Source organism: Agelaius phoeniceus, chromosome 6, assembly GCF_051311805.1.
Source record: "Agelaius phoeniceus isolate bAgePho1 chromosome 6, bAgePho1.hap1, whole genome shotgun sequence".
NCBI lineage: Eukaryota > Metazoa > Chordata > Aves > Passeriformes > Icteridae > Agelaius > Agelaius phoeniceus.
In genome coordinates, this window is record NC_135270.1 from 11,309,067 (window position 1) to 11,327,450 (window position 18,384).

The window sequence follows — 18,384 nt, forward strand, 5'->3', positions numbered from 1 at the left end:
TTCAAGGGACTCCCAAATATCGATGCTTGTATGACCACTTGCATGTGGTTTCAAGGAAGACAGGAACAGGTGTACAGGAAAACATGGAACTTGGAGCTAAAAACTGAGTTAGGAAGTGATCCTATATGTCCATTCCTTGTTGGACACAGGTGCCAGACCAAAAACCTGCTGATACAAGTGCCAGTGTTTGTGCTGGACACCAGATCCTGGATTTTGGCAGCAGCAGCCCTTGGAGCAGTGACTTGGGCTGTTATAGTTGAGCTCTTGCTGATTGAATTGCAGCTTTGTCAGTAAGAATTTCCCAGCATCCATATTCCAGCCTGCCATCCTGTGATGGGTACACAGGGCTGAAGGAAAATAGGGATTGAATTGGCACAAACCCATAATGCAAACCAGTGCTTTAAATCTCAGTTCTGCTGGGTACATCTTGTGGTCTGTGCAGCCCTGCCATGGAGGAGATGCCTGAGGCCTCCTCCTCAGCCTGCTCCTTGCCCAGGGCTCTGCTCTTGGAATTTCTCAAAACAAACTGGTGTACAAACTCTTTACAAGTTGAATTTTGATCTTTCTTTTGAGAACACTTAAAAACCCCAAACAAACAAAAAAACCCCAACCTAACCCCAAGAATAACAAACCAAACAAGGCCAACCAAACAAAATCCCCCATCCCCAAGCTTTGGATCAAAGCAGTTCCTTTCCATTCTAACACCCCAGTCTTCTGGAACAGCTACTGGCAGGAGTTCTTTCATGCTCTTGTGGGTCAGGTCATCTTTGAGAGATGTTCCCTGGAGGCATCCTGAATTCTTTGTTTTCCTAAACATTGGTTCATAAGCATTTATTAGGAACTAATTAGAAAAAATGAAGCCAAAGTAGTAAAAACAAGGTTTTAAAACTTTTTTTTTTAATTGCTATCATCTTTGGTGCTGTACGATATCCACCAGTATGGAAATACAAACTTGTGTTGCTTCCTGCAGGAGTTCTCTTTGAACAAAGCTTTGTCCACATTCCTTCCCTTCCCCTTATCCCCTAGCAGCTGCAGTTGTGGCTCCCAGCAGGACACAGGCAGCAGGAGAGGGAATGAGTTCATGGTCCCCAGCACAGAAAGGACATGGACCTGTTGGAGCGAGTCCAGAGGAGGCCATCAGGTTGATCAGAGGGATGGAGCATCTCTCCTATGAGGAAAGGCTGAGAGAATAGGGATTATTCATCCTGAAAAAGTGAAGGCTTTGGAGTGACCTAATTTCCCCTTCAAGTACCTCAAGGGAGCCTACAGGAAAAATGGAGAAAGACTGTTTACAAGGGCCTGAAGTGCCAGGACAAGGGGGAATGGCTTCACACTGCCAAAGGGCAGGGATAGATGGGATATTAGGAATAAATTCTTGGCTATGAGGGTGGTGAGGCCCCGGCTCAGAGAAGCTCTGGCTGCTCCATCACTGGCAGGGTCCAAAACCAGGTTGGATGGGGCTTGGAGCAACCTGGACTAGTGGAAGGTGGAACCTAGTGAAAGGTTCCTGCCCTTGACAGGGGTGGGACTGGATGAGCCTTTATGTCCCTTCCAACCCAAAGCATTCCAGGATCCTCTAACTCTTTCGATGTGATTGCCCTGCAGATTTTGTGCCTTGGCAAAGCGTCGAGTCGAAGGGATCCCGGGCAGGAAAACCATCATGGTTCCTCCCTCGGAGGAGTATTCCACCCCTCTGCACCGCAAGGTGCCCGAGGACACGGACCCCGAGCTGGTTTTCCTCTGTCGTCACGTCTACGACTTCAGGCACGGGCGCATCCTGAAGAACCCGCAGTAGCGCAGCCTTGGCTCGGAGCAGGCGGCACCGGAGCGCCCACCATGGCCTGGGACACCTGTGCACTGTCACCCACCTCATGCTGCTGCAGGTGGGAGCGCCCAGCGCTCCGCCCTGGGACTGGGAGCGTGCGAGGAGCGGAGCCCCTGGAGGGGGAGGCAGCAGCTGAAAGCACAGCACTTCATTAAAAGCATAAATGAAAATATATACGTAAAAAAAATAAATATATGTATATAGATATAGGGATTTGCATAAGTAAATCTATATCTATATATGTATGTAGAGCTGCATCTATTGGGAGGGTTTGCAGGGGATAAAAGCCAGGAAGCAGTGCAGAGCCATGGCTGGGGGAACGGCACCAACGTGCAGGAGGGATGTGTCAGTGCAGTGTTTGTGGAGTCTGGCTGGGACAGTCGGGGGTTTTCAGGCCCTGAACCGAGCCCAGCTCTTGGCAGAGCACAGGAGAGTCTCCTTGGTTCCACAGGACAGACTCTGAGGATTCCCATGGTGAGAGCTTCAAAATGCAGCTTGGGGAGCTGCCTGGGTGCAGAGTGGCCTTGTGTCATGCTTGGATAGGTGTTGCTCCACCAGGGGAAGAGGCGACCCCTGTTCTCCCCTGTCTTTTACCTCCCCTCACCTCACCACCTAGACTGGGGCTTGGAGCCTGCTCCATGGTGGAGCAGAGGGAGCTGGCAAGGTGGCAGGTGTCACACCGCAGTGTAGGGTTAGAGCTGGTCCTGTCCCAGGTGTCCTGAATGAGCCCACAGGATTTTATGTCCCATTCCCAAGGCCCGGCACTCGTCGCTTGGAAGCTTGGAGCTCACAAAGTGGGCTCTGATGGGGAGAACCATGTTTCCTCTTCTCTTCTGAGTGTTGCTCTTCCTCTGATGGCTCAGGGGGCCCTGGATTTTCTCTTTCTTCCCAGTTTGTTTCCTGTAATGTCGTTTACAGACCCTGCTTGTCCCCATGTGTCTGCAGTGGGAAGAAGCCAGAGGGGGAAGTGGCAAACCCTTTTCTTGCCTGTTTTTGGCTTTTTAAAATTCCTTCCCCATGTGACTCTCCTGATCCTGGGAGTGCTGTTGAAGCCATCAGCAACCTCTCCTCCTCCAAACTCATCCCGGTGTCCAAGCAAGCTCACCAAAGTGGCTTTGTGGCTCCTGAAAGGACCTGAGCATCGGGAAAGGTTTGCATGGATGGACCATGTGAGCCCGCAGGTCCTGCCTCTTGCCTTACCTGTACAGATCCCAGACAGACCTTAGATCCCAGACAGACCTTAGCTTATCTCAACGCTAACTTGGAGTTAATCCCAAAGCAAACCAAAGGACAGTGTCACATCCTGGGGAGTCACTGCACCAGGCTGGGAGCCCAGCCCGCGATTGCACTAACTTACAGCAGAACTGACCCTGTGCCACCCACATGGCTGCTGGCTGGAGCTGCTCACTGAAACGAGGGATCTGCGTTTTCCCAGTCTTTTGGGGCTTCTGAACTTGTGTTCCATGGTGGAAGTGTCCATTCTGCTTTAATGTCCTGTGAGTGGAAGCAGCATTCCCTGTACTCCCTGGGGACACAGGGCTTGTCACCTTGCTCCAGTGGCCACACACCTGCCTGGCCTGGAGAGAAAGCCCATGGCACCCAGTTCCTTACATGGAATAGTTCAGGCATGCAGGAGTTCTCCAGAGATTTGCTCTACATACCAAAGAGGGGAACGTGTCTGGAGGCGATGGCTGGAGGGGATGACAAGGTCTGGCACCTGCCACAGCAGGCAGGCATCTCCCTGCAGCTGGTGGATGATTCCTGCTGGAAAATTCCTGTTTATTCCCACCTGCATAGCCCAGGGAGAACACCCAGCTCCAAGAAGGGGGATCCCAGGTGTGCAAGCAAGAATTGTCAGGTGAAGCATCTTCTCTCACTTATACCTCAAGATACTGTTGGTGTCAAAGGGATTGCCCAGATCTCTCCTGAACAATTCGCTTTGCACTGGGGGTCTCTTGGAATGACGTGGTGGGGCTGCGTTGGGTTGAGAAGTGGTGGCACTGTGGGGACACTCGGATGAAGGGGTGCAAGGAGGCGTTGGAGATGGTGGTCTCTGATGCTTCTGGGGGAGGATATGAAGTGGTTTTCCCCTGAGCAGGGAGGGAGGATGCTGGAGAAGTGGAGCTGCTCCTGCCCGTGACACGGAGGGAATGGCAGCTGCCTGGCCGTGGTGGGAGTGCAGCAGCTGCACCCCACAGTGAGTGGGAGGTGATGGGAAGCTCTAAATCCACGTGTTTGGTTTCATGGGGACTCCTTTGTCCCTGAACCTGAAGCAGGAGAGCTGCTGTGGCCATTTCTCCCTGGCAGTGCTTTGGACACGGAATGCTGCAAGACCCACCAGCCAGGTGAGCCTGAGCACTGCTGCAGCTGGGCCCAGGTGTGAGACCCAGCCTTGGAAACACAGTAACTCACTGAAATTCCTCCTTCTGCCCCATCTCCCCCTGCTCCCACCTCGTCCTGGCTCCTCTCCAGGTAGCAGGGAAGTTATCCTTGCCCTGGGTCCATAACGGGCTCCGGTCCAGCTCTGGAGAGGACAAACCTGAACTCTTCTCATGTTGAATCTGCTTCAGGCCATGAACATTGAGGTTCACGTGGTTGCTGATGCTGTTGTGCAAACAGCATGTAAATGAACTGAAATGTCTTATCCCTAATGAAAAGATTTCCTGCTTTTTTAATCTATTAGATATGGAAATATTTTTTGAAACTGAAAAATGCAGTCGGTAGAATTTAAATTGAAGCGTAATACATGTAAAATATATTTTAGTTGATAATTTTGTAAAATGCACTTTTTGTGTCTCTTCCCTGGTTTCCCAGATCTGTATTTCATTGTTTACAGATGGAATGAGAACATTCCCTATTCCCTCCTTCTGTGAGAAAGATATATTAGAAATAATTCTTAAAAAATAAATTTGAAAAATCGTATTGATTTAGAAAACAAACCAGTGCTGGACTGTTCTTCCCATTCCTGCATGAACTTCCCGCCTGGACCTGGTGGTTGCAGGAGTTAGGAGTGCTTGGGATCAGATGTAGGTGCTCATGGTTGTGGGATGAGTGATTTGTTGGGTTTTCCATGGAAATAAAACAAGTGGCAACAGGAGAGGCAGGGATTGACTGATTTTTCTCCAGTCTGCTCTTGACAGCCGCTGTCAGTGGAGTATTTGAGTCTCTGCTGTCCAAGCAGGGCAGGTAGTAGTGACAGATCTTGTTTTAGATAGGCTTTAGGAGCCCTGAGGGAAGCATTTGGGAATGTTCCTTTGGAAAAGTGTCTTGCTTGGAACGCTCTCTCCACCAGCTTCTGCCATCTGAGTGTCACAGCCCCGCGGCACCAAGTGCCATGTGCACCCTGAGGAAGGGCCAATAGCCAAGCCATCTACACAGACATCCCAGGGGGCCAGAAGGGTTCCAAGTGGGAGAAGAGCATACAGAAGTCAAATAACCTGCTTGAGGGGCAATGAGGAGCAGGGTAATGGGACTGGGAGTACCTGGTGGGAGTGTCTGCAGCCCCATGCAGGCAAGAGCTGTTCAGGGGTGCTCCCAGCCAGTGACAGAGCTTGGGGGTGCAAGGCTGAAAGCACAGGCATGTGCAGGGGCTCCTGCACACTCATCCTCAGGGGGAGCAGCTCCCGTGGCCCTGGGTGGTGACACAGCCACTCCCATACAGTCCTGAGCCATGGCTCCTCTGGAGCTGTCCCACAGGCTCTTCCTTGACTTTCATGTTTTCCATGTTGGGATGTTCTGCTGCATCCTGGGGCTATGGCTCTTGCACACCTGGGGAGGGAGGGGATGAGTTCTGGGAACAAAATGGGCAGAAGGCAAGAGTAATGTCTGACATGGAATTAGCTCCTAATTTCAGAGAAGGGAGCAGGGGGCGCATGTGGCTTGTGGCCTCAATGCACATTAGCTGGGCATGGCAGAACTGCATCCATAGCCCTTGGATAATCCATTGGACCCCGGCTGCATCTTTCTGAAAATTTGCAGCATCTTTCACTTCCAGGTCACCTTGAGCAGGAGATTCTGAGATGGTCCTGTTGGATGAGCTGGAGCTGCTCAGTCCCTGCTCCCCTGCAGCCCTGCTGGCATCACACCTGTTCTTAAATTCCTGATTAAATTTCTTCGTAGGATTAGGAATTTTGCTAGAGGATCCTTGCCTTTTGCTTCCTGCTCCCAGCCTTGTCAGCACAGCTTCTCTCAGAGAGCTGCCAGAAGCACAGATCTGGAGAAGCAGATCAAACCAAGAGAATTCCTGAAAAAGGAAACCACAGTGATGAAGTGAATTCATGTGGCAATTTTTCTCCCAAGGGGAGGAGGGAGCTCATCCAGGGACATGTACATTTGTGGGCTGCTGTGGGATTACTGAGCATGATATTCCCAACCCCATGGCCTAGGATTTCTGCTGAAGAACCAATTTGAGATTTCCCAGTTGGATTTAATGTGACCTGGTTCCTGGGAGCCATCAGTGATGTGGGTGCCAGAAATGGAACAGAAACCTGCCCCCTGTGCGTGACCCATGGCCGGCTCTTGTGCTTATCCAGGCATCGATGCTCCCTCAGAGAGGTCCTTTCGAAAGACAACCAAGAAGAAGCTTTTCCATCCCCTCTCCTCCTGCCTGGTGAGCTGTCACCAGAAGGATAATCTGTGGCAGGCTGAAAAGTTGGGATTAATGTCAAACAAAATTGGATTTACTGTTAAAATCTGCTACCCGAGGGAGGCGCACAGAGCCGTATCCGGCTCTCCTCGATCTGACATTCAGCAAACTGCTCTTGTGTCATGACTGACACTGCCAGGACTGTTCTGCTGCCACTGAGGCAGAGTCCTTTTGGCCACAGGTTGTCCTTGGAGTCCTCCATGCATCAGGAAGGCGTGGGCTCACCGGCTGGAAAGCGTGAGGTGTGTGGCCATTGGAATCCCGCCCGGCTTTGGCCAGCTGGGCATCCCCTGGCAGGTTTTGATGACGAGCAGTGGTTCAGGTACCTGGCAGAGCCAACCTGCTGTGTCCCATTTCCCTCATTTCCACGTGTGGTGTCTGAAGGTGACAGAGCCTTGTGGCAATTGCAGAGAGAAGGAGGCACTTGGGGTGCTGGGAAGGAGCTATTTGGGCTATGGGCACTTCCAGAGGCTTTGGATAAGGTTTGGGCACGAGGATGAGCATGCTGAGAGGGTGAGAGTTGTTGAAAAGTGCATCCTGACCTTTGGGAATCAATTCTTTGAGAAGCACAGCAGTGTCCTGCAGATTCAGGGATGCTGGTGTGGCTCTTTGTTCTGCTTTGGAGCAGCTCTTTTTTCCAGGGAAAGTGCCAGCTGGTCTCCTGATGCTGCTGTGGGAGCCTTCTTGGGGTTTCTTCACCTCAGTCCCCGCATGTCCCAGCCAAGCAGATCCAGAGCAGCATCCAGGACTGGCTGAAGTGTCTTCCCACCTGGAGTGAAAGCCTGGAGCTTCTGCTTGCATTTAACTGGGGCTTTAATGCTGCTAATTATAATTGGCTGTAATTGTGCTAAAATCCCAGCGAGCCAAGAGACAGGAGCAGTTGGGACTGTCACATGAACATGACAGAGTGCTCCAGCACCCGCCCAGCTCTGTCCCTGCCCATGGATGAGCTGTGCAGGGAGTGGGATTTGTCCCATCACTAGTGGCAGGAGCAGCCCTGGCAGGGTTGGTGCCACACAGGGAAAAGGGATACACATCCCCTTAACCTGGTGGCTCCAGGGACCTGAGTGTGGGCAATTTTTTGTTTTACTCTACCCTTCTCACCCCATCCATGTGGTTTAAACACTTGGCTCAGCGAGCTGGGGGCTTGAGGGGAGATAATGGATAACTGCTCATTAATCCCTGCATGCCAGCGTTGGCTCTTGCTGCTCTGTGCTGCTCCAAATGCTGCAGTGGCAGCACAGGGAGCCCCCAGCTCCATTGGCACAGGCTCCATCCATGGGAAAGCAGCCGCAGCCTTGCAGAGCCACTCTTGGAATGGCTCCTGCACTGCCTGTGTCACTCAAAGCTGAATTAAAATGAGGTTGAGCTTTTTGTGTTCTTCTCCAGCTGCTGCTCCTGCCATGGCTGCATTCCTGTGCCCAAAACTTCAGGGTCCTGGAGCAGCAGTGTGGGGAACCATTTTTGTGGAAACATCAAGCTGGACATTCCTGGAGGCTCTTTCCTGTGATAAAGCTCTTGGCAGAAAGGTAATGCCTATGTGGCCCTTGGGAAGGGAACTGTGCTGAGGGGTCACATGGGGACTGGCCAGGACTGTACTGCTTGAGCTTCCTGCAAAACCCCAAAATCCAGCTAAATCACCCCCTTATATGTAAATTTTCCTTAAATTCCAAACGCCAGCGTGGAAAACATGTTGAGAGCTCTGCAGGGCCACTGGGAGTGGCACTGGGCAATGTGAGAGACTGAAGCCAAAAGCAGGAAGAAAATGAAAACCAGCTCAAGAATCAGGGGAACAGAGGAGGAACCAGGTGAGCACTGCCAGGTGTGCTGGGAAAGGCATCCAACCTCCATCCATGTGTTCCATATGGGATGGGACTCACCGAGGCAGTGGGAAGTTGCAGCACAGCACTCAGTGCTGGCCTCAGGGTTGCAATTAATAGTGGGAGATGCTGATTAATAATTGGAGGTGGTAGAAGGGGATACCTGGACTGGGATGAAGCCGAGGGGCTGGCACGGAGCGAGGGGTCTCTGGGAGCGCGGCGTTGCCATAGGGATCCAACAGCTTCCCCGTCAGAGCCTCCGGCGAGAGCACTTAATCCATTTTTAAGAGGAAAGGATATTTAATAAAGGGAACCATTTAAACTGGATTTACAAGGCACACTGAATGGAGGCCCCATTTATTCCGTGACTTCATATTTAATTTTAATATCTCTATAAACCCCTCCAGAGTGTTCTGCACAAACAAGCCGGAGCCAGAGCGGTTCGACCGCCCAGTGATTCTTAAAAGCAAATCAATTTAACAGGGCTGGAAAAAACCTGCCTCTCCAGGAATATTCTTCCTCTCTCAGAAGGAGCACTGGAATAGCTGTATTAGAAAACAGCAAACAAGCTCTTCTGATGGAGAGGGATTTTGAAAGGATATGGTGCAAAGCAGGGTTGGGAGCCCCCACAGCAAGCCAGGTTGTTGGGAATTTGCTTTGTTGCTCTGTTTTCTCTGCACTCATAAATAATGTAATTAATAATCATATAACTTCATCAATAATCCAGCTTTTTCTGTAGCCGTGCTCACTGCTATTCCTGTGCTGCTGCCTGAGCAGGGATGCAGTGACTGTAAAAGTCCATACAAGAGCTGGGTTAGGGACGATGGCACCTGGCAGCATTTAGCACTCCATAAGTGAGAAAAGCACAGGAAGGCAGCCAGATTTCCCACGAGGAAGCAGTTTGTGGCTGTTCCCAGAGCGTTTCTGCTTCTCACACTGGGAATGTCGTGGTTTTGGAAGAATCAAGTTCTCTGGGAAGAGCTGGTGAGAAAACTGCCTTCTCCCTCTGCAACAGATAAACTCTCCTGCTCCTCCTGCACCTGGCTCAGGGCACAGAGCAAACTCCCTGGCTTTCCTTAGTCCCTGGAACATCTCTTTTTTATTTCTTTTTACTATGTAGAGATTGTGCTGCACAAAGCTGGCTCTGACTTCTCCATCTTTTGGATGGTCCCTGAACCCAGATTTAAGGAGCAGAGCAGGTGGCCCTGGCCACCACATCCCAGGCAGCCTGTGCAGTGGTCTGTGCTCTCAGATCACAGAATGTTCCCTCACCTCCACTTAATCCCTTTTTCCCCCTCTTTTTCCTTCCACACAAATGACCTCCCTAGCAGGAAACAGCATCCTCTGCTGCCCTGGGTCACGGAGATGGATTTCTCAAGGAGCAGACTCTGGACTGCTCAGAGTGAGGGTAATGTAGCTATCAGATGTTTCTCCCTGTCCCAGGCTGGGGGATGTTTCTCCCTATCACAGCCAAAGATCCACGGATGGGATTGGATTCGTAGCACATCAGATAATTAGTCTATAAAAAAGGAATTACATGGCATGTTAACGAGCACAGTTGAATTTTGTTCTCACCTCCCTGTGAGATGAAGGCTGAGACTCCCCATGGGAATTGCTTTCCTCAGGGGACCTCCCTGTCTCTGTGATGTCCCAAAAGCAGCCCCACAGGTTCATGGGGGTCTGGAAACCAGGATCCAGGCAGGCAGCAGTCTCCCATTTCTAGGGGCAGACCCCTTGCTCCCAACCCATTTTCTTCCTAATATTTGAGCAAATTGTTTTGCAATTTAACTTTCCCAATTAGTTTTCTTCTAAAATCTGGAAATAATGCAACTTTTTTTTTTATTGGTAGAGAGAGGGAAAAAACCCATTTTCATCACTCTTTAACAGAAAGCCTCAGTATTCTATGGTCCAGAGAAAGAGGAGGCACAAATGGACTGATTTATTTCATTCTTCCTGATGTTTATTTTAAATTAATCCTGTTGGGACAGATGTCAGGCCAGAATTCTTGCTGGAGTCACTTATCTTCTTTGATCTAATTAACAATGGCTCATGTTTTATAATAACTCATTTTTCTAATAATTAATTTTTCATGAGTGATGGGATTCACTTACTCTTTGCTCTTTGCCTTCCCCTAGATCCTGCATTTCCTCCCTCATTTTTCTTCCTTTCATTTTCCAAACCACCTTGATGCTGATATATTTCAGGCTTGAAAACACTGGAAATAACTTTCCAAATATGCTGCATTTAGAGAAAATTTCAGATTAATTCTACATGTTTATTCATTAAAAGCACCAGTAAGATCCTGCTGTGGACACACAGGGAGTATAACATGGAAAAACAAATTGAGTGTGTACATAAGTGTGTGTCAGTAATAATAAAATAGGAATGATGCTGCTGTGATTCATTGGCCCAGGATTTCCGACTGGAATTTGCAGTGGGCTTGATGATAAACCCTCAGACTTTCCTTGGGAAGTGCGCCTGGAATACTCAGGAAAATGCTTTTAGGGATTACACAGCAATTTAAATAACATGCTGCCTAGGATGGCCTGAAGGCACAAACCTCCCGTTCCTATAAAACTCAGGCTACAAATAGAAAACCTTATCAAGAAGAATAAGAAACAGACCAGAATGTTGAGAAGTTTTCTGCAGTACCACAGCTGAAGATTGCACCTGATGATCTTGGAGGTCTTTTCCAAATTCTGGGATTCTGCGAGTCAGCCAGCCTGGACTCCACACAGATGGCACCACTCCTCCGATGTCTGACTGTCCCCTCCAGGATAAATTTGTCCATGTTTCCGTTCAGCTTATCCCCAAAACTTCCCAGCAGCCATCCACCGTCAGTCTCCAATATCCCAGTCAAATACTTTCCCTGCGGCAAAGCACGTCCTTCACAGGCCATTATCACTCCTAGCACATGGAAGGATGTTACAAACCTAAACAGGGTTCAGTAAAATGGGTCCTTATCGGTCCCATTGCCTTGGGGACAATGATTGCTGGTGTCAGGGATGCGATGCTGCAGGTTTTGGAGGTGTTGGAGCAGATTCAGTCCTCGTCCTGCTGCCTGTGAAACCACAGAAGCATTAATTGCCTACAAATTCCAGCAGGAACTTCACACACACAGAGTCACGACTTCATTACAGCCCCGCAGGAGCCGCCTGGGAGCCTCGGGAAACTCCGTGTAAAGAGCAGCAGATAGACCTGGAATGAGTTAAGAGACTCGGAGACTCTCCTGCGACACGGGTTTGGGAGCTGTGCTGGATTTAATGTGTGTTTGTACTGAGCGCTGGTGGTAAAACCCCGGCTGGCTGCGACTCCGAGGATGTGTGTGTGTGCATCCAGCAGCCCTGGGCTCAGAGGGATCAGAGGGATCACAGATAGGTCAGCGGGAGGATAAAGGGTGCAACAAGGGAGCTGTGGTTGTTACTGGCTTAAAATTGGATACACTCAGCCTGGCAATGGGCTTTGCATGTCAACCTGATTTTTGGGGGGGAAGATCTGGGAGCGGGAGAATAACTGGGCGAGCTCTGCCCGAGCTGGTGTCCCCGTGGCGCTGGCGCCTGCGGCATTCCTGCCCCCGCTGCGACCTCCGGAGTGTGTGACAGGCCGGGGGGATGCGGGTCCGTGCAGTGTCTGCCAGCCCTGCTGGCCGCCTGCCCCGCAGCCTCCGCTCTCTGTGCCGTCCCCGGCGAGCGGGACGCGCTCCGGCTCGCTCCCTGCCTCCTCACACCCCAAATCCAGAGGGGAAGAGCGAGCGGTGCCTGCTGCTTCTCCTGGCCCTAAGGAGCTGGACCCCCCGGGATGGCTCCGTTGGGAAGCGATTCCACAGTGCCCAGCGGAGCAAGGAAAGCAGAATGGAGCTCAGCGTGAGGAACTGAGTGAGGATCTGAGCTCAGAGCAAGGTCTTTGCAAGCCCAGCCAACTGCATATCAATGAATTTAGAACCAGATCTGTCAGCAGAAAGTTTTCCTTGAAAACAGTGATTCTTGTGTTTGACCATCTCCTTGGAATTACTCAGTGTATTCATCCAGAGTGTTTGACTTTGTTTAAAAAGGCTTTTTCCCCAGAGATAAGAAACTCTGCCTCGGTAGTGAGCTGATTGTGGAGCGGCTTCTGTGCTTATCCCCTTGGATAAGAGGCTTTATTATACCAAATTACGGGATAATCTCTGGACACGCAGACACAGCATCGGATCTCTCCTCCTTTGCTTGTTTTACTTTTTGATCCAGAGCTGCTCAAACCAATCCAGGGGGTCTCCTCGGATAGGAATCACCGTCCTGTTTCTTTTCTGGGAAGCTGGCATCGGCCCAAACTGATGTTTTTTCAATAAACCTTCTTTCTCTTGCTCAGCTTTTCCAGAGGCCTCACCCGTTTGTCCTTTTTGCGGTTCTTCAGACCAAAATAAATATCTGATCTCACCCCAAAGCAGAGCCTTGGCAGGGCATTTGTGATGACATCAGTGTCCAACCTTACTCTGAGCTGGAAGGACAGGGGTGTCCCTCAGTCTTTCTCTCCAGCCCCTCTGGGAACTGGGCTTTTCCTTGTCACACTGACACATATTCGTGATTTCTGACAGCCAAGGTGAGTTCTACAGCCTTCCTTAAACCTGTGTGTGCATAAATGCTGCTGGGAGACTAGCTCAGTGTAAGGTGGTTGATATTATAATGTAACATAATAATAATAATGTAACATAATAATAATAATAATAATAATAATAATAATAATAATAATAATAATAATAATAATAATAATAATAATAATAATAATAATAATAATGTGTTTTAATGTTGTTTTTCTACCCGTGTAAGTAAACAGTGAGGAAAAGGCCCAGAGATTTACTGCTCCTATTACCCAGGGTGGAGGCTGTGGTGGTCTTAAGGTGAGTAGTGGGGTTTGGAGGCATTTTGAAGAGGGCTGGGAAGTACAAAAATCTTTTTATACCTGTAAGTGGAATTTTAGGGATGAGGCTGCTGCTCCAGCCCCTGGTAGTAGATCACACAGAGGCCGGGCAGAGCATTTCCCTGGGAAGGGCTGTGTGGTTTCCCTGCTTCCACAGAAGAGAGAACCAAACCCTTCCATCATTGCGGTGTGTTGTATAAACTTGTAGGCAAACCACAGCAGCCTGAGGTTGGGTTTCCTCGGTGACATTTTATTTGCTAAATGTGCTTTTTCTGAAGGGATGGATCTGTCTGGGAAATATATTCCCATAGTTTTGCACATTCTGAACGTGAGGCGGCTTTTAACTGCTTTGGAAATCAAATTAGTGCTCACTCTGGGTGTTAATTAGGCACACTGAGTGTAACCACAATTAATTTTCCCTAGTGACACAGGGTGTAGCTCTGCAAACCAGCCCCTGAACCCTGTATTTGCTTGGCTGTGCTGTTCCTATAGAGACTCTGCATCCCACCCCATGCCTTTGCTCTTCAGACCAGTCCTTAAATCCAGGTTCCCTTTGGAAAATAGCCCCTCTGACCTCGTGGGCAGTTTCCTGTTTCTCTGCATTTCCAGAACCAGTGGGCTATCTTGTATAACTGCTCCTGACCTAGAGATATTAGTGGGGAATAGGAACAAAAAGGAATGAGCAGTGCCAGACTAACACGCCTTCGAAGAAATGAAAATTCCCCTTGGCTGCTTTGGAGTTTGCTGCAATCAGGCTTTTTCCCCAGGAGGAGGGATTGATTTTTGTCTCAGTGACACGGATTATATATGTTGGCACGGCTTCAGTTTGGGCTGGTGTTGAGATCGGATCAGGACCTGCCCTCTGAAATGAGAGCAGGAATCTGATAACACTTCGTGTGTGCAGCTTTGCTGGTGGCAGGTCGGATATCGGTCTCTTCCTAGAGCTAATGCTGTATTTACATCCAAATAAAACTGGGAAATGTGCAATAATCTAGCTGCAGGCTCTCACGCTGCGCTCCAAGTGCTTTGTCTGCCTTGGCTGACAAAATGCTCTTGGCTCCTGATCAAAGGAAAGTAAGTGGAAGCTGGTTTTCTCTTGATGTTAAGAAAGCTCCTGACAGAGAGTCCCTGCAAGGCTGGTTAAGAGCCCAGGCCCCGTGGTAGGCTAGGAAAACTCATTGAAGGAAAATGCGGAGAACAATGGCAGAGTGGAATGACTTGGGAAAGGGCTGTGTGAGGAAATGGCATCCTGATGGCTGGGTTAGTGCCGCAGGCAGCCGGGGGATGGCCTGGAGCAGCAGGTGAGCGGCTGGGGTCATTCACAGAGGTGCTCCGGGGGAAATGCCTGCCGAGAGTTGGGAAATCCCTCCCTCTGGCTCTCGGTGTGGCACAGCCTCCTCGGCTCAGCACATAGCCAGTGTCTGCCCCTCCTCCAGGTGCTAAACCTGTGCGGGAATTACAGAATTCTGGAATTCCTTAAAGTGGAACACAATGCCTAATTATGGATGGTTTGGCCTGGTATTGTAAAAAACATCTGTTATCACTGCACAAGGCCACAGAAGCACTGGGATGTGAATTGTGCTGCCAGCAGCGCCCAGAACCTCGGAGCAAACCTGGTGAGCTGTTTGAAATGACACTTCGGTGTAGTCTGGGATGAGAGCAGTGTGAAGTGTTGCTCAGGCCTGACTGACATCCCGACATGCCCAGGTGCTGGTGGAGGGATGGCTCTGGACTCGCTCCAGAGGGATGGTCAGTGGGAGTAGGAGCTCTGAGGAGCAGCCGAGGGAGCTGGGGGGCTCAGCCTGGAGAAAAGGAGGCTGAGGGGGACGTTCTCACTCTCTACAGCTCCCTGACAGAAAGGTACAGCCAGGTGGGGGTCAGGCTCTGCTCACAGGGAACAAGGGACAGTACAGGAAATTACCACGTTGTACCAGGGGAGGGTAAGGCTGGACATCAGGAGGAATTTTTTTCGTGTAAAGGGATGTCGAGTGCTGGAAAGGGCTGCCCAGGGAGGTGGTGGAGTCCCCAAACCTGCAAATGTTCAAGGAAGGACTGGACATGGCACTCAGTGCTCCGGGCTGGGTGAGAATCAGTCACAGGTTGGACTCACTGGTCTGGAGGGTCTTTTCCAACCTGATGATTCTGTGATTCAGTGATTAGAGAGCTGGAGCAGCTTTGCTCTGGAGACAGGCTGGGACGTTCAGCCTGGAGAAAACTCTAGGGTGACTTTAGAGCCTTTTCCAGTGCCTAAAGGGCTCCAAGAGAGCTGGGGAGGGACTTGAGACAAGAGATGGAGGGACAGGACAAAGAGGAACGGCTTCCCACTGCCAGAGGGCAGAGTTAGGTGGGAGATTGGGAAGAGTTCTTCCCTGGGAGGGTGCTGAAGCCCTGGCACAGGTTGCCCAGAGAAGCTGTGGCTGCCCCTGGATCCCTGGAAGTGTCCAAGGCCAGGCTTGGAGCACCCCGGGCGGGTGGAAAGTGTCGCTGCCCACGGCACGGGGTGGCACTGGGCGGGCCCTGAGGTCCCCTGCAGTCCCGCTACTCGGTCATCCCGTGACTCCGCCGTCCCCGCCGCAGGGCCCCGGCCGGGGCGGGCTCAGTGCGGGGCGGTCCCGCCGCCTCTTCCGCCCCGCGCCGTCACCGCGCCCGCCCCGCCCCGCCGAGCCCGGCTCCTCCCGCAGCCCCGGCCGAGCCGGCCCGGCCCGGGAGCTCCCGGCCATGCAGCCCCGCGGCTCCGGTCCCGCCGAGCCCCGCCGGGCGGTCCCGCCGGTCCGCAGCCGGGTGCGCTCCCGGGGCGCGGCGGGCGCGGCGCTCCTGCCCTCCATGCTGATGTTCGGCGTCATCCTGGCCTCCAGCGGGCTCCTCCTCATGATCGAGCGCGGCATCCTCGCCCAGGTCGGGCCGCCGCCGCTGCACCCGCCCGCGGGGCCGTCGCGGCAGGACGGGCGGGACTCGGCGGCGGAGCTGGAGCTGGAGGTGCTGCGGGACACGCGGAACCGCACGATCCGCGCCCTGTGCGGGCAGCCCTCCATGCCCCGCAGCGTCTGGGAGCTGCCGCCCGGGCAGCGCCGCACGGTGCTCCGGCACCTCCTGGTCAGCGACAAGTACCGCTTCCTCTACTGCTACGTGCCCAAGGTGGCCTGCTCCAACTGGAAGCGCGTCCTCAAGGTGCTGGACGGGGCTCTGGAGAGCGTGAACGTGCAGGGGAAGATGGACCACCAGAGCGACCTGGTGTTCCTGGGCGACATGAAGCCGGAGGAGATCAGCTACCGCCTGAAGCACTACTACAAGTTCATCTTCGTGCGGAACCCGATGGAGAGGCTGCTCTCGGCCTACCGCAACAAATTCGGGGAGATCAAGGAGTACCAGCAGAAGTATGGTGTGGAGATCGTCCGGCGCTACCGGAAGAACGGGGGGAACTCGGCCGGCGACGACGTGTCCTTCTCCGAGTTCCTGCAGTACCTGCTGGACGAGGACGTGGAGCGCATGAACGAGCACTGGATGCCCATCTACAACCTGTGCCAGCCCTGCGCTGTCAGGTACGACTTCATTGGCTCCTACGAGCGGCTGCACGCCGACGCCAACCACGTGCTGGAGCACGTCCAGTCGCCCTCCTTCGTCCGCTTCCCGGAGCGCCAGGCCTGGTACAAGCCCGTCACGGCCGAGACGCTGCACTATTACCTGTGCAACACCCCGCGCCGCCTGATCAGAGAGCTCCTCCCCAAATACGTCCTGGACTTCTTCCTCTTCGCCTACCCTCTGCCCAACATCACCAGCGAGTTCTGCAGGCACTGAGCGGCTCCTGTCGAGAGACGGTGGCAATTCTGCCTTGGCTACAAGGATTTGCTTGCACGGCCCTTGCTGCTGTGTGAGGCACGCTCCTCTATGCATTATTTCCTAATTTCGTACTTTGCAAGCACTGTTTGTATGAAATACTCTCTACTGCCTTCACTACTTAGGATCCTTTTTGTACCTCTCTGACTTTCTCATGTACATATGCTACTGGCTCGAGCACAGTAGCTTTTGTATCTCTATTTTGCTCTAAATCCTTTTTTTATGCCACAACGTGGAGAATTCCTGTAAGGAATCTGAGAAATTTATATATTTTAAGTATTTTTGTTCCTTTTTTCGGTTTTGTACTGAACATTGGTTGAATTGAGATCATAACGTGGCACTTGATGCACTAAAAATTAGTGCTGTTAAACCAGTCCCAGGTGAGGTTTGGGTATAAGTAAGAAAAAAAGGTAAACCAGGCCCCATTTATCCTTTATTTTTTCATTGTAGATGGTACTCAAATGAGGCTGGTCATTTTTTCTGTGTCAGTAGCACCTCTGGTTTTTATTATTATTATTTACCATTGAAATATAATTAGGGTTAGGATAGTCCCCCTTTTTTGGGTGATTTTGGGACTACAACTATTTACCCAACATCACGTATCAGATGCAATATCAAGCCATCCCATTCTGCTCTTTTCTCTGAATTGAAGCAATACAGACTCGGGATAAGATCAAAGCCCATCCTGGTCCTTAGGATGGAAAACAAATCCCATGGGCCATGTGCCAGCTTTCAGCCTCGTGGGTCCCTGCATGGAAACCACTGTGGAAAAACTCTTTCTCCAGCCATGTTTGAAAAAAATGGCAATTTGTGGATTGATTTTTCCTCCTTTAACAGTTGTGCATACCCTTTTTATAGCTTTTCTATTTAATTATGGCTCTGAAATGGTGAAAGTTTGGGAGATAAGACAGGATGTTGTTCCTGGGAGGCTGTGTTCTTGTTTCTAATAAAGTTTTTATATGAATTAGCCTGTTAGTGTTTTTCCTTGGGATTGTTTGTGTCCTTGGGGAGGCCTCTGCCCCTCACAACACAAAGGTGGGATGAATTGGTTGTTCCTGTTGTGATTAATTAATGTTTTAATTGCCAGAGCAGCACCCACACATGGAGAGGTGAAGGCATAACAGGACACAGGGAAATGGGATGAAAAGCAGCAAAATGGGCTCCCAATTGCTGTGGAGTTAGTACAAAGTGATTTTGGAGCTGGCAACTTCCTGGGATTCCTCTCTTAATTTTCTTTCCCCATTTTAAGGTGTTTTTTTCGGGATTTTAACATTGTCTGAAAGAAGGGCATGGAGCCAGATCCAAGCCCACTGTTGGGGTAAGTGGCCAAGGACAGTTTGGGCTGAGGGATTTTTACCTTTGCT

General features: G+C 51.0%; 2 protein-coding genes across 3 annotated transcripts in view; both read left to right on the forward strand.

The window, feature by feature from the left end:
- Window positions 1-4,747, forward strand: part of BAHD1 (bromo adjacent homology domain containing 1) — a 35,435-nt gene extending 30,688 nt beyond the window's left edge. For both annotated transcript variants that reach the window (XM_054634298.2, XM_077179755.1), the window contains exon 7: window positions 1,606-4,747. In XM_054634298.2, coding sequence (XP_054490273.1) covers window positions 1,606-1,795 — 190 coding nt within the window. In that variant the 3' untranslated portion in view covers window positions 1,796-4,747. The remainder of the gene's footprint in view (window positions 1-1,605) is intronic.
- Window positions 4,748-15,845: 11,098 nt separating this feature from the next.
- On the forward strand, window positions 15,846-17,987 carry CHST14 (carbohydrate sulfotransferase 14). The gene has a single exon (XM_054634328.2). It carries the CDS (start codon window positions 15,905-15,907, stop codon window positions 16,979-16,981), a length of 1,077 nt encoding a protein of 358 aa, XP_054490303.2. The 5' UTR covers window positions 15,846-15,904; the 3' UTR covers window positions 16,982-17,987.
- The last annotated feature ends 397 nt before the right edge of the window (window positions 17,988-18,384 follow it).

Bases quoted from the DNA above. Each gene is read 5' to 3' on its own strand.
- CHST14 (XM_054634328.2), top strand. From the start codon at position 15,905: ATGCAGCCCCGCGGCTCCGGTCCCGCCGAGCCCCGCCGGGCGGTCCCG.